At 31.3% G+C, this 16677-nt stretch overlaps 1 protein-coding gene and 1 non-coding gene across 2 annotated transcripts; both read right to left on the reverse strand.

The window, feature by feature from the left end:
- Positions 1–3880: 3880 nt before the first annotated feature.
- TRNAH-GUG lies at positions 3881–3952 on the reverse strand. The gene has a single exon. It is a non-coding gene; the product is annotated as a tRNA-His (tRNA).
- Positions 3953–13873: 9921 nt separating this feature from the next.
- Positions 13874–15123, reverse strand: LOC124934322 (40S ribosomal protein S17-like). The gene is made up of 2 exons (XM_047474838.1): positions 15023–15123; positions 13874–14538 (listed from the first exon to the last, which is right to left on the reverse strand). The coding sequence occupies exon 2, from the start codon at positions 14514–14516 to the stop codon at positions 14073–14075; it is 444 nt and encodes a 147-aa protein (XP_047330794.1). The 5' UTR covers positions 14517–14538; positions 15023–15123; the 3' UTR covers positions 13874–14072.
- Between the last annotated feature and the right edge of the window lie 1554 nt (positions 15124–16677).

The raw sequence follows: 16677 nt of genomic DNA on the forward strand, positions 1-16677 counted from the left end.
TTAAATAGACCTTACATCTTATTATAATTTATTTATATTTTATATCAAAACTATATATTCAACCGAATGAAGAGTCCAAATTTCTTCTTTCTAGAAGTTGAGAAAATTTAATATTTAGTTAAATTTAAATCTAAACATATTTAAATATGCATTTTTATTAAAACATATATTTTAAATAAGTATTACTCTACTACTACTAAAATTAGACTTATCTTATTATTATAGTTGTGAATTCTTACAGAGATTGAGAAATCCTTTGAATGGTAAGATTCTTGAAAGTGGAAATACAGCTAGTCATGTTAAAACAGGCATAACCTGAATAAGGTATAGGAATCTTTAAAGTTAAAAAAGATGAGAGCAACCCACCAAACCAAGATAGTTTAGTGGTAAGATTCAGTTTAAAAGACCAAAAAGATCACGAGTTCGACTTTATTGTAAACGTTTTAAGTTTAAGCGGGACCATAACTGTGAGGTGTCAGGTTAGCCATGATCACAAATATTAAATGGTTGGTGAATAGAATAACTACCCTTTAGCATCAAAATGGTGGTGGTGGTTTGTGGAACATGAATGATGTTTGTCCCAATGATGGAAACAAAACTTCTTAAATGATGTTTGCTTCAGAATGAACTGACAGTTTTGAATTCTATCCAGTTGGCCATTTGGTTGAATCGAAAGCTGTGGACCTTACCTTTCAAATTTTAGACTCATAAATCTGCAAATTTGATCTTTAATGGGGAAAGGAATTCTTCAATCATCTTTGTTCGGCTTAATTTGTCATCAAGATGAATGGTAATTTGCATATCTCCTCAACTTAATCTAATCATGTACCAAATGAAGTAAAAGAATTATACTTAATATTTTGAATCATGATATGTATACAAGATGAATAAACAATGGATCATGTTGCAGAGCAAATCTAATACCAAACCAAACATTAAAGCTCTCTTTTAAGTTTGAAGTTGTTGACAATGTTTGTTTGATTCATTAGGCGGTAAAAATATACTTTTGAAAAAATAGTTAAAATGGGGGTAAAAAGGATCCACCCAAACGCAGTCATGTTTGAGTGTAATCAACTAGTAGTTAACCATAAATTTAAATGCTGTCAAAAGGAAAAAATTTTTCTCTTCCTTTATTTGAAGGTGCAGTGTTTGTTCATTAATAAAACTAGCATATCGAGATTGTGCCACTATTAGTATCGGTCGACATTGGTCTAGCTAAAAGGTGAGACTATTTCCATGTTGGATGTAAAAGAAAATGTCTTGGATATATTTTGGGCCACGCAATGCGGGTGGAGGCAATAATTTTGGTGTTATTCTTGACTGTCACCGTATTTGTCTCTAAAAAAATCTTAGAACAAAACGCTACGAAACTTATTATCAGTGACAATGTCACTATTGCATGCATGTTTCCTATTGAATTATATGTTAAGAATCGACATCATTAGGGTAAAGTCGAGTGGTTAGAGCGGAATACGAGGGATTACGTAAACAATAAAGAAAACACACAAATTTAACGTGGTTCACTATGATAAAACTTGACTACGTCCATAAGAAAAGATAATATTAATATAGGGATATGACACGAGTTTATATAACATTTGGTCCCCCGAAACCCTAATCGACACAAAACTGAGATTGAAAACGATATTCTCAAAACAAAATCTTCAACTTTTCAAATTACACGATTACACTTTTAAATAAGCCCCAACAATTATAAAATCATAATATATATATATATATATATATATATATATATATATATAATCATAATATACATAGTGTTTGATATATAAAATTCTAATTAATATATATATATATATATAATCATATCCGATATAGAATTGGGACGGTTAATTAAGAAGACTCAAATATTTAAATCGATTCAACACTAGTGTTGAAGAAGGTAAGCCCACTGTTCTAGCCACATTCTCCTGTACCTTATAGGAGTTGATGGCCTCATTCGTGTTATACATGAAAGATTCTCTGAGCTTGGGTTGACTAAGTTAAAATAAATCAATTCTCTATTTTTTTTATTTGAGTGGAAAATCAACCAATATAAAATAATTGAAAGGTAAATCTAATTACTTTCATGAGACGATTCTCATATCTGTATTAACTAAAAGGGACGTGGGATATATTTTTTTGAGGTTGTCGATCCAACAAACTTTTTTTATAATAATATTTTGGTCTCTTAAGTGAATTCTTACCACTGAAAAGAATAAATTGTGACTGCGAATTCGAGCCCAGGTCTCTAGGGCCACAACGTAAAATTCTTAACACTAAACTACAACCACTTATGTTATTTTATGTTTTTTATTTGAGTAGAAAAGTACTATGGAATTTTTCCAAAGTAGAATTCTACCCAATATAAAATATTTGAAAGGTAAATCTAATTACTTTCATGAGCCAATTCCCATATCTGGATTAATTAAAAGGGACGAGTGATATGTTTTTTTAGGTTGACGACCCATCAAACTTTATTTAGAACTAGCATATATTCCGTGCATTTGCACGAATAATAATATAAAAAACCGTAATAAAAAATATTACGGTAAAATTTTTATGGGCGGGTCAACCCACAATCCGACTCAAGTATCCATTTACCTTCACATATATCCAAATTAACAACAGCTCTCGACCCGACAATCCGGACACTTTAAAAATTAAGCATCATTATATATATATATATATATAGATTACTTAGTTAAAAAGTTTAACTTATATTGTTAAAATGTCACGCGTTTATCAAATTTTGGATTGAATTTAAATTATAAATTGTTATTAGCTTAGTTGGTTAAAAGGTTGTATTTATTTTGTTAGGTTGCAAGTTCGAACCATACCTATAACATTTTTAATTTTATTTTTAACCGTTTTAAATTTATGGGCGGGTCAACCCACAATCCGACTCAAGTATCCATTACTCTCACATATATCCAAATTAACCACAGTTCTCGACCCGGCAATCCGGACACTTTAAAAATTAAGCATCATTATATATATATAGATGACATTTTGGTCTCTTAAGTCGATTCTTCACTGAACTACTTTGGTGGGAATAAAAAAGAGACCCATCAAACTTCATTTAGAATGACATTTTGGTCTCTTAAGTCGATTTTTCACTGAACTACTTTGGTGGGAATAAAAAAGAGTAATCTTGTGGCCGTTGGGATTCGAGCCCAGGTCACTGAACTACTCTGATGGGAATAAAAAAGAGTAATTTGTGGCTGCTAGGATTCGAGCCCAAGTCTCCACGGCCACAACGTGGAATTCTTACCACTAAACTACAACCACTTTGTTAGTTTGTATCTTTTATTTTAGTGTAAAACTACTATGGAAATTTGTCAAAGTAGAATTCTACCCAACATAAAATAATTGAAAGGTAAATCTAATTACTTTCATGAGTCGATTCTCATATCTGGATTAATTAAAAGGGATGTCGGATATGTTTTTTTTGAGGTTGTCCAACCATCAAACTTCTTTTAGAATGACATTTTGGTCTCTCAAGTCGATTATTAACACTAAACTACTTTGGTGGAAATAAAAATGAGTAATTTTTGGCGGTTAAGATTCAAGTCCAAGTCTCCAACAACCACAACATGAAATTCTTACTACTAAACTACAGCCAGTTTGTTATTTTATTTGACTAGAAAACCACTATGGAATTTTACCAAAGTAGAATTATACCCAACATAAAATAATTGAAAGTTAAATATAATTACTTTCACAAGCCGATTCCCATATCTGGATTAATTAAAAGGGACGAGTGATATGTTTTTTGTAGGTTGTCGACCCATCAAACTTCATTTAGAATGACATTTTAGTCTCTTAAGTCGTTTCTTTACCCACTGAACTACTTTGGTGGTAATAAAAATGAGTAATTTGTGGCTGCTGGGATTCGAGCCCAGGTCTCCACGGCCACAACGTGGAATTCTTACCACTAAACTACAGCCACTTAGTTATTTTATTTCTTTTATTTGATTCGAAAACCACTATGGAATTTTTCCAAAGTAGAATTCTACCCAACATAAAATAATTGAAAGGTAAATCTAATTATTTTTATGAGCCGATTCCCATATCTGGATTAATTAAAAGCGGGTTTTTTTTTAGGTTGTCGACCCATCAAACTTATTTTAGAATGACATTTTGGTCTCTTAAGTCGATTATTATCACTGAACTACTTTGGTGGAAATTAAAAAGAGTAATTTATGGCTGCTAGATTCAAGTCCAAGTCTCCACAACCACAGCATGAAATTCTTACCTCTAAACTACAACCACTTTGTTATTTTATTTCTTTTATTTGAGTGGAAAACCACTATGAAAATTTGCCAAAGTAGAATTATACTCAACATAAAATAATTAAAAGGCAAATCTAATTATTTCATGAGCCTATTCCATATCTGGATTAATTAAAAAGGACGTGGGATATATTTTTTGAGGTTGTCGACCAATTAAACTTTTTTTAGAATGACATTTTGATATCTTAAGTCTTAAGTCGACTCTTACCACTAAACTACTTTGATGAGTATAAAAAGAATAATTTGTGGCTATTGGGATTCGAGCTCAGGTCTCCACAGCCACAACGTGGAATTCTTAACACTAAAATATAACCACTTTATTATTTATACATTAATGGTATGCATCACTATTACATATTAATAAGATTCTCGGGTGATGCACATAGATAAAATATAAACAAAAAAATTATAATAATATGTATTCAATGTTTAATTTTTTTTAATAAATCACAAATAATATATTAAAATAAAAAAATAGAACACTCTAATTCCACATTTTATTCATTTTGATAAAACAACTCATCTTCTTATATATCTCATCACATATTTTTTTCCAATGAACCTCTCATGACCTTACACATTCACTTTGGTCAAATCAAAAATCTCAAACATTACCAATCTCTTTTTTACCCTCACTTTAACCCATCAATGCTCAATCGACCTCTCATCTCATGACCTTAAAGCATTCAGACTGACCAACCATCTCATTCCACAATTCTCTATCAATTCAAATCGTACTTCTCATCTCGTGACCTTAATTTTCACTTCGGTTAAACAACTAAATTTCTCGCATATTTTAATCACAAATATCAATTTCTTTCCCAATTGACCTTTATCTCTTTACCTTACTTTCACTTTGGCTAATCAAAAATCATCTCATTCCATATTTATCCACCAATCACAATCGATCTCTATTCTCTCGAAGACTTTACTTTCACTTCATCAAATAATTCATCTTCTCACATATTTTATAATATACAACTCGACATTCTTATTCTCACTTCGGCTAGCCATACATCTCATTCCACATTTATCTACCTCAATTGACCTCTCATCTCGTTACCTTAATTTCACTTTGACTAATTAACCATCTCATTCCACATTTATCCATTAATTCATAATTGACCTCTCATCTCGAGACATTGCTTTCACTTCGTCAAACAACTCATCTCCTAACATATTTACAATAATACAACCTGACCTTCTTTATCCTCAATTCAGCTAACCATCCATCTCATTCCATATTTATCCACCTCAATAATTGACCTCTCATATGTGACCTTACACTTTCACTTCGGTCAAATCAACAATCTCCAACATCACCTATATCTTTTACTCTTCACTTTGTTCACCATACCCAACTGACCTTTGTTCTCATGACTCATCTCCTCACATATTTTACAATATACAACCTGAATTTTTTATCCTCACTTCGGATAACTAACCATCTCATTTCACATTTATCAACACCTTAATTAACCTATCATATTGTGTGACCGAACACAATTTTATTTCGGTCAAATCAACCATCTCCAACGTTATCAATCTCTTTTACCCTCACTTTGACCCTTCAATTCCCCAATCGACCTCTCATAGCGTGACCTTACTTACATTGATTAACCCAAACCATATCATTCCACATTTTTTATCCCCACTAATTTTAATCGACCTCTCATATCAAGACTTTACTTTCATTTCGGTCAAACAATCTGATTACTTATCCTCTTCCCCTTTGATAGGATGTCCCATTCCCCTTTGTACAAGAGAACAAAGAGAGTTAGACTCAAGACTTAAAAAAACTATATAAATATATATATATATATATAATATGCTCCCATTAGTTTGAGGTGAAATCATCGTTTATGCTCACTCGGGCGACTGTCCCGATGACTATTGCAAGAGAAAAACGTATTGATTCCTCTAGATATATCCCGAGAACCAAAAGAATATAAACGCACTCGTGTAGGTTGAGGTGTTGAAATTACCGTTTAGGCTCACTCGGGCGGCTGTCCCGATGACAATTGCAAGAGCAAAACATATCGATTCCCCCAAATACACCTTGGAATCCTAAAAAAGAAGGAAAAAAAATCCCCAAACCAAAAACTTAAAACTCTCTCTACAACTATACTAGGAATAATCGAACTTTAGAAGGATTGCGGCCCATGGAAAAATCAACCAAGAATATAGTTGAACTTGACTTCACGTCTCTGTCACCTTCCTTACAAATTAAGAGTTTGGATAATCGTCCGCACGAGATTGAATTTATCATCTATATCTTAACATGGGAGGAAAAGGAACTCGGGCTCTTTAAACGAGATAATCTCTACTAATTACAGGAATGCTCGTAGCTTAGTCCCGAACAAATTTCGAATCCAAGTTTCTATGATTTGTGGATAAGATCAAGATTTCTTCTATTTTCAAACCTTATTTGAAACATAATTGGAAATAGTCCATCCCCAAGTAACTTTTATTAAATCTCCACACGCCGTAAACAAGTAAAGCGTCATAAAGCATGATAAAGTAACATAAATCCCTTTCTTGTAACGAGATATGACCAAATGCACGGTTGATGTTTCACCCAGTTGTGAAGGTCATTTCGTAAAACAAAAGAAAAACATGTTTTGTTGAAATATTCCCTAAACAATAAAAGTTCCCCAAAAGCCGATGGTTTTAATCCAATTGTGAAGAACATTTTGTCATATTCAAAGTCAAAGCTCCCCTCAACACAACTGATTGATGTTTCACCCAGTTGCGAAGGACACTTCTACAAAACCAAAAGGGATAAGTTGTTAGAACAACTCTTCCTGTGAACAATTACCAGAAAACCACCAATCTCAATCATAGTTTCACATGTCTTGTATCATTCAACAAATCAACCACCAATCTTAATTGACCTCTAATCTCGTGACCTCACAATCCTCTGTTACCGACCTCTTATCTTTCGACAAACTACATACCAATCACACTGTAAAACGTCTCCTATCCCTAAGAAAATAAATCACCAATCTAAAATGATATTTAGATTCGTAATCTCACACTTTGGTCAATCAAATATTCGATTCATATTTTTTAATCACTTTTAATTGTTACCGGTCTATTATCCCTCGTCAAACAACATCCTAATTACACACTTTCTCTATATATATATATATATGAATGAATGAATTATTACTATACTATTATTAATGTTAATTTTGTAATATTGTTTTAAATAAATTTTGAATTATTAATTTTGTAAGTATGAAAATGTAGCATACCTTAATTTATAATAATATTATTGTTTTTATAATAATATTAAAATAATATTTTGAATCTTTATATTTAAAATAACCAAAAAGACATTAAAAATCCAATTAGGGTTAATTATTGTGATAATTAAACTTAATTAGAAAAATTAATTAAAAATTCAAAAATAATTTGAGTTTAAGATATTGTATTTATTTTATCCAAATTATACCCAAGAAGAGGTTAAAATAATTTAATTATGATTTTAAACATAAATTATGTATAATTTATGGCATAAAATAATTAAATAAATACCCCAAAATATTTAAAAATAAAATAAATGATCATAATTTTTATTATGTTGTCATAAATATTTTTGTGTATTAATTTGTGAAGAAAAACGCAAAAAAATTAAAAAATTGATTTAAATAATCATTTTATTAAAAATATAAAGTGATAATTATGTGTGGCAAAAATTATATTAAAATTTTACAACAGGATTCATAGCCATCAGATCAACGCTGGATTTTCATCCAGCGCCCAAGAAGACGCCACACATTTGGTTGCAATGGAATAAGCGCGTGCCCGGATCCACACCCAATCAACTAACGGGGACGCTAATCCCGTTACCCCAATTGCCCAATCGCCAACGAAACGCCAACAGAAACACAACAACGCGTTTTGATTAAATAAAACAACGTCGTTTTGTTCTTCTTCGTGAATGTCGGGGTCGCGCTCGATGCTGGCAATCTTCCAGGGTGTCTATCTCCGCCATTACTCAACCTTATTCCTCCATTCTTTCACCAACGTACACGTCCCTACCTCACCTTCAATTCCAATAGGATCAATAGTCAAAACATATACCCTTGATATGATGTCGAAGACAAAACAGAAACGTTGAAGAAAGATTTCAGAAGACAAATCGAATTCGAATTCGATTATGATAATCGACCTAGTTTGGTATAAATAGTCTCTAGGTATCCTTCTTCCAATTCATCGAAAAAACATCACAAATTACAGTCTAATTCAAAGAATTCAAATGAAATTCGGCGACTAATTTTTGTAAAAATTTCTTCGACGATCTAAGCTTTTATCTAGGGTTAGGAAAGTTTCATACACATCATTGGAGTGTTCTTCAATCACTAGTAAGCTTCTAGTTCATCTGTAATTCGAATTAGAAATCAAAATTGGATTTTTCCAAGTTCGATTGGGAAAATTTGACTTACCCTATTTGAAAAATAATATTATTATGTTTAACAATATTAAAATAGTATTTTGGATTTTTATATTCAAAATAACTTTAAAAAAGGAATTAAAATCTAATTAAGGATTACTTATTGTCATAATTAAACCTTAATTAATGAAACTTTCCAAAATTCTAAAAATAATTTGAGCATAAAATATTTACATATATTTCACCCAAATTAGACTAAGGAAGAGGTTAAAAATATTTAATTAGAATTTATTCATGATTTATGTTTAATTCATGACTTAAATCAATTAAATAAAATACCTCAAAATTCCAAAAAATAAATAAAACATGATCATAATTGTTATTATAATTTTAGAAATAATTTTTGTGAAATTTTTGGTGAAAAAATGAATTTAAAAGGAATTAAACTCGATTTTTAGTAACCTTTTAAATAAAATTTAAAACTGCATAATCCTGTGTGGCTGATTTTATGTTCAAAACTTTACAGCAGGATTCTGAACCATCAGATGAGCGCCCAGATCTCATCCGACAGCCTAGAGCGCGCCAGACACCCAGCTGTAGCGGAACCACGCTCGCACGCCCGCACCAGATCAACTAACGGAACACAGACTAACCCCGTTAGTCAACCAAGCTTACCGCTGACAGAACCAGACGGAACTCGACGTTCCGTTACTCAAAACGACGCCGTTTTGTTCGTCTTCTTCGCTGGGACTCAGGGGTCGCCGGAATCGCGACCTCACTGACGTGTTTCTTCCAAAAGCTCTAGCTTCGTCCACAGGCGATCAAATCCTTTGATTTTTTCGCCCACATGATCCCCTCGTCAGCGCCTACGTTTTCCCCTTATCTAGAAGCCTTATCTTCCCCGAGATAAGAGTCATAAGACTGCCACGAATTAGGGATAAGAACATCAGCGATCAAAGACGACTCAAATTGGCTTTCTACAGCCGACATTCGAGCACTATAAATAGTCTCCTATCCCTCTACTACCAATCCATCAAACAATAATTACAAATTACACATCAAATCGCCCCAATCGAAGACCTACAATTTCCGGCCAAGAACAGTCTTCTACAAAACTTTCTACGGTGAGCCAAGCTTCGATCCAAGCTTCTGGATCACTTCTAACACTACTTAGGAATGTTTTCCAACAGTTGGTATGATTCCAGAAGCCTTGATTTTCGATTTGTAATTGAAAATTTTGTATGTTTTTAATTTTCTTGTTTGATCGGTTTGATCTTGTTATGAACGTTGATTATGAAATTTCTTAGTTAAGAATAGTTCTATTTATCATATATATGATTTCTGTTGAAAGAAGATAGATCAAATCTCCATGAATCAAAATTTTCAGAAAATTAGCTTAAAAACTAGATTTTTTGAATTCTTGTGTTCTTGGATTAAACTCGGTTTTTTTGGTTCAAGAAGTTGCTATATATGTTTTTACACATGTATGAATGATTTCCAAACAACTGTAATTAAATTTTTATTATGTTTGATCAAGCTAAAATTTGAGAAAAAAGTTTTAAATTTTGGATTTTGAAAATTCTGTGTTCTTGCTTTTAATTTGATTTTGTTGGTTCAATTAGTTGTATTACAAGTTTATAAACATGTTGGTATAATTTCTATGTAACTGTAATCATGTTTTGATCAATTTTTGATCAATTTTGAAAAAAAAGTTAAAAAAAACTGGATTTTTAAATTTTGTTTTTCTTGTTTCTATGTTGGATTTGTTAATCCAAATAGTAATTATACATGATTCTTAACATGTAGGAATAAATTCCAAGTGATTGTTTCACCCTTTTGAACATGTTTGATCAAATTTAGTTTTTTTTAAAAAGTTAGATTTTGATTCAATTTTAATAAATAATTTTAATGTTGTAATGATGTTCTTGGTTTGGTATGAATTAACTATATTCATCATTTCAAAGATAATGGAACAAAAATGAGGCCTTGAAATGGCCTAATTTAAAAGATCCCAAAATTTGATCTAAAAATGGTGTTTTGAAATTGATCCTCTTATGATCTTCAAAATCGTGATTTATACTAGTGCTTTTGTTTTTCATGATCATACGAACCTACTGCAACTTACGGATTGTGATTTGGACATCCCAATCAAAAGTTATGGCATTCTGAAGTTTCAGACCAAAACAAGAACACCCGGTCTTGGAATTTTGCCTTAGGACCGAGAAAACATGTCCAGAACCGTGCCGCCCGACCGAGGAAACCGCATAGGACCATGAACCTAGGACCGAGAGAATTAGCTTAGGACCGACAAAACAAACCTAGACCAAATTAACATAGGACAGACCTTGCCACTTGACCTATGATTGACCTTGACACCTAACCTAGGACCAACAATTAAGCCTAGCCTCATCTTAACCTAGGCCAATCCCTAAGCCCTATCCTAGGATCAAACCCCCACTTAGCCTAAGACCATTACTGACCTAGGCCTAAGTCCGAACCCTCACTCAAGATTGAACCTCTCAAATCCAATTAAGCCCAGATTGACAAGATCAGACTCGAACCTAGGATTTAATCCTTAGGCCAATTTGGAACTAAACCCCATTTTCTAAAAAAATTGTATTCTCAAGGTCAGAAAGTAACTCTCAAGAATCTATGGGATGTTTCCCAAAACAAATGTTTTGTTAATGTCTTGTTTGATTATACTCTTTAATATATTTTTTTAATATTTTCAGGTTTTGTTAAATCTGAAAATCAACGCAACAGGTACACACCTTCTTTAAATGATTTTGTACAATTATTTAAAGTCTATCATCATTTAGGACCCCTGGACTACTAATTAAAGATAAGCAATGTTATAATTAGATTTATAGAAGTCAAACTTTGTTTATTTTAGAAAGAGTTTGAAAACCGTCCTTAGGCGGGAGAAGAGGACATAGCGCGAAAGCCATTTCCCGAGCATAAACAGACAACGAACCACCTATTTTAGAAACTCTGGTATAAATACATTTGTACACGAATCATTTTATTAATTTTCATAAAATCTCTTGGCGACTCTAATTTTCAAATAAATAATCTTTAAATTAATTATGTTTAATTGACTTAAATAGGGTCATGTTAAAATTGTTATTTAGCCTCCTAAATTATTAATGTTTGAACAAATGATTAATTATTTTTACATAATTAATTTCTTACTGCTCCAGGTATTTTCAAAATCTTTTAAAAACTAAATGTTTCATTTTAAAAGATGCCTGGCATGCATACCAATGTTGAAATTATCGAACCTCGAGATGCCTCGCGGTAGTCCTTCCATATTGCCACGTGTCTCACAAACACGTGATAAGCTATGGAACGGGACATAGACCAGAGGGATCGGTTACAGAGCTCAATTTTGTTCTTTCTATAACCGAAATCAATCCATAGATGTTTTCTAAGTTTTCTATCGAAAGAGATTTCATCAATTCAACCTTAATAAAAAAAACACAAAATTAATTTGAAAATTTTGAATTTTGTGTTCTTGAGCTTTTAGACTTGAATTTTTATTCAATTAACTGCCTAACATGTTTGTAAACATGTTAGGATGATTTCCAAATCATAAAATCAACACCCCGATCATGTTTGATCCAACTAAAATTTAAAAAAAAAATTGAATTTCAGTTTTAAAAATTGTTACAGAGCTTGATTGATGTTTTTATTTTTGTTGTGTTCGACTATAAACATCATTTCACAGCTGTTGGAACAAGAATTTGGCCATGAGATGGCCTAAATAAAATGTTCCCAAATTTTTCTCTAAAAACCATTTTGGAAATTCAATTGTTATATAGTTTGATTGATCGTGTTTAGAGTTAATGATTATGATTTTTACATTCATATGAGTTGTTTGCAACTTATAGATCATGTCATGATCTATATCAAAAGATACAAACCTACAATTCTTCATACGAAATGAAGAACACTTGGTCCCCGACGACCGAGAACTCTTGGTCCTGACCGAGACCAAGGACTAAGAAAATTGACTTATGACCGAGACCAATGATTGGTGTTCTTGAGTTAGGACCGAGGTCAAGGAACGGTGTTCTTGAGTTAGGACTGAGTCTGAGGACCAGTGTTCTTGAGTAAGTACCGAAGTCGATGACTAAGGATGAAAATTTGAAACCGCCCAACGAAAACTGAACTGATTTGCCCTATTTGGGACGGTTTTCCCCGAAACCGAATGGGGATTGTCCGGGGATGTTTTTGAGTCCCCCGCCCCGACCCGCCATGATCTCACTTTGATTTTGTCCCGAACACTATAAACATAATTAAACTTATTATTGATAGGTTACACGATGTTAATCGTAAAATTGTACATTGACATCTTAATAAACATTGATTTAAAATATATATTAGATATATATGTTATATATAAACAAGTATTTTATTTTAAATACTGATAGTTAATTTAAAAGATTATTAGTTATATATTATTATTTTATATATAATTAAATATTTTTATAACATTCATCAATTTTAAAAAATATATAACTAAGAATAAAATTTATTAAAATAATAATAATAAACAAATGATAAAAAAAAGTTATATTTATGATATTAATTAATTTAACTAAATAAATTCTTTTTTAATTTGTAAATATAAATCACCTTTTTTTATAATTTTATTTAACTAGTTCAAGTTTTTAATAGTTAGTTAAGAAAATAAACATAACTTAGGAAAATTATCAAAAGAATATTTTAACAAAATCATTTCCAAAAATATGTTATTATTAACAATTATAAAACAAAATTGTCAATAAAATCTACAAACTTCTTAGTTTTTGTGTATATTGGTTTGTTTTATCATTCATATTTAATAGTAACATCAATGAAAAAAATAATATGTATATATTTTTTAACAAAAGATCATAGGCAAGGATATCAAATTTGATACAAGTATATTTAGTTTTATCAAGGGGTCAATGCAGCAACTTGGAATACAGCCTAAGCATTTTTATGGCTGTGTTCAAACTTAAAAACCCACAATAAATTCATACCCAAGTGTCCCTAAAGTCTTAAGACATACCCAATCAATGTCTCAAAAAACATTCCAAAAAAATAGAAAAGAGTATGTTTACCATAATGAATGTCATAGCAAAAGAAGGGATTTCATCTCTAATGGAGAATTGAATTGAGACAAATAGTTCTCCTAAGAAAAGAAATTCAACATTACTTGAAAATAGCCAAAAATACATAATAGTAACCAATGTGATGCAAAAAGATACAGCAACATTATCATTCTCAAGGAAGAAACAAAACAAAATAAAGCAACCAAATTCAGTCTTTCAGAAACTATTTCATTAAAGACAATAAATAAAAACCATCATCTAAAGAGTAAAAAAACTCACTTAATATCTCTTCTTAAAAGCACCACCAGCACCGGCACCTCTTCCAAAAGGAGCAGAGCTTGGGAATGTCTGTGGTTCAACCTCAGCCTTAATAACACCAGGAAGATCACTCATTCCAAGTGCAGAAAGCATGTCAAGAGTCTCCTTGTCAACTTCAATAACATCAGTCTTGATAGCAGATTCCTCAGGAACATAGTCCATTCTCCTCTCACGCTCCTCTTCTTGAAGCTTTAGTGATATTCCCCTAACTGGACCTCTCTGGATACGTTTCATCAAATGGGTTGAAAATCCAGCAATCTTGTTCCTCAAACGTTTTGAAGGGATAATAGCAACCTCTTCCAAAACCTTCTTGTTAACATGGAAATCCAATGTCATTTTTGAATAGTATCTCTCAATTATCTGCCTTGATGACTTCTTCACTGTTTTGGTTCTCACACGACCCATCTTGCCAGCAACAACTTACCAACTTCACATGAAATAAGATAACAACAATCACAATGTTTATTCGGAAATCAATCAAGTATCAAAAATCTAAATAATCTGGTAAGCAAACAAAAAGAACATCACTTGTAATGAAACTAATCCTTTATAACCAAACCCAGATTGGATTTCAACAGATAAACAGACTATTGATGCGGTTACAAGAGACATTTTTGTTTTATTGAACATCTACTTCCCCAAATTCAACAAAAGGATGCCTTTTTTCTACTTCAGACACTCAAAAAACATATTGAATATCAGATCAAGATGAGAATAACTCCGTAAATGCTGTGGAATTGCTTCTAGTATGAAAATCAATATAATCAGAGCATATTATATCATAGAAGAACGGGTTAGACATTAGATCAAGCCGAGAATAACTGTAAATTATAAGTAATCAATCAGATTCATAGCAGATCAAGTAAAGTATACGAATTACGCATTCGATCAAGCTGATGAGAAAGACTGACCTGAACCGGCTGGTGCTTGGGAGGAAGAGAGAGAAAGAGAGGCGAGCTTAGAGCGAGAAGATTTAACCCTAGATTATCAAACCCTAGCAGCGGCTGAATCTGTTTAATAAATAAGGCCTGGAACTAGAATATAGGGTTTTATAAATGGATGGGCTTCATTATTTATTCAAAGCCCAAACTAACTATTAATATATAATGATGGGCCCAATAAAAATAATTCTTTTTATTTGAAAAACTTTTAGTTGAAGTTTTACAAATATAAAAATCTATTTATATCAATGAGTGGGTGTTTCAATGCACCAAACAATATTCATTTTTATATTATGCAATAAAATAATATTTACTTAACATAACTTATTAATGACATTATTTATTTCTTATAATTATATGAAATTTTTTATAAATAGAATAATGTAAGAATAATTTATAGAATAAATAATTCATTATTTTATTTAAATTTAAATTCAACATGTATATTCTTTTAAGATCAAATTACACAATAGTTAAAATTAAATATGTCAAAAAAGTAAGTGAAACCATGAAAACCTCAAGTTAAAAAAAATACTATGATATAACCCCTAATTTTTTAATAATTTAAATTTAATTAACTATTCATTTCTCTAATTCTCAAAATAAGAAAATATATATATTTCAAGCTCCCCAGATTTTATTTTTATCTCAGTTCACCTCATTTGAAATTTTTAATAGGTCACTGAATATTATGATATTCCATTACTATAGAAACAATATAATTTTGTTTAGAAATATAATCTTTTTAATTTTAAAAATGTGGAATTTTTCTTTATAATTTTGAATTTTATAAAAACCAAATTAGAAAATGAAAGACTCTCCCATTCAATTATACAATAGACACTGCTCAGGAAAGAAACCCATATAAAAAAGCATTTTGAAAATACAAATCGGTTAGGATCGGATCCATGAAATGAATTGATTTGGGGAGGATAGAAATAGTTTTGGGAAAATTACGAATAGGTCAAAAAAATTTGGCCACTCTAATGTTTTTTATTAAGTAAAACAGGATGTCTTAGTTTTTATATGAAAGACAACACGAAAAAACCATTGTTCATTCATATTGATGTTGCGTTTTGTTTGGTCCAACGTCATCATCTTTAGTTGAATCGGTTTTTTCGTCTCGAGTGGTTCTAGTCTGAATAATAATCTTAATTGTTGGTGGGCCGTTTGTTGTTAATACCCTTCGATTGTGTTGATGATCAATTCTCGAGTCCGTGCTCATCCCCTTCTCAACAACAAAAGAGATGAAATAATCGAATTTGGACTTATTTTCATTTTTTCAATAAAAAGTTACTCGATTTAATTTTTCATATGGATGACCTCTTATAGGTATTATCCTATGTTTTATTGAATTTATCATTATTTCGGCCATATATATAGATGAGCCATTTTTATATTCTAGTCTGAATAGTAATTTCAATCGTCGGTGGGTCGTTTGTTGCTAATATATTTTGATTGTATAGGTAATCATTTTTCGAGTCCGTGTCCGACCCCTTCTTAATAACAAATTAGATGAAATAATCGAATTTGAAGTTAATTTCATTTTTTAAATAAAAAGTTACTCGATTTGATCTTTAATATGGATGACGTCTTACAGATAATCTTTTATGATTTGTATGAAT

The sequence above is a fragment of the Impatiens glandulifera genome, chromosome 4 (assembly GCF_907164915.1).
Source record: "Impatiens glandulifera chromosome 4, dImpGla2.1, whole genome shotgun sequence".
Classification (NCBI taxonomy): Eukaryota; Viridiplantae; Streptophyta; class Magnoliopsida; order Ericales; family Balsaminaceae; genus Impatiens; species Impatiens glandulifera.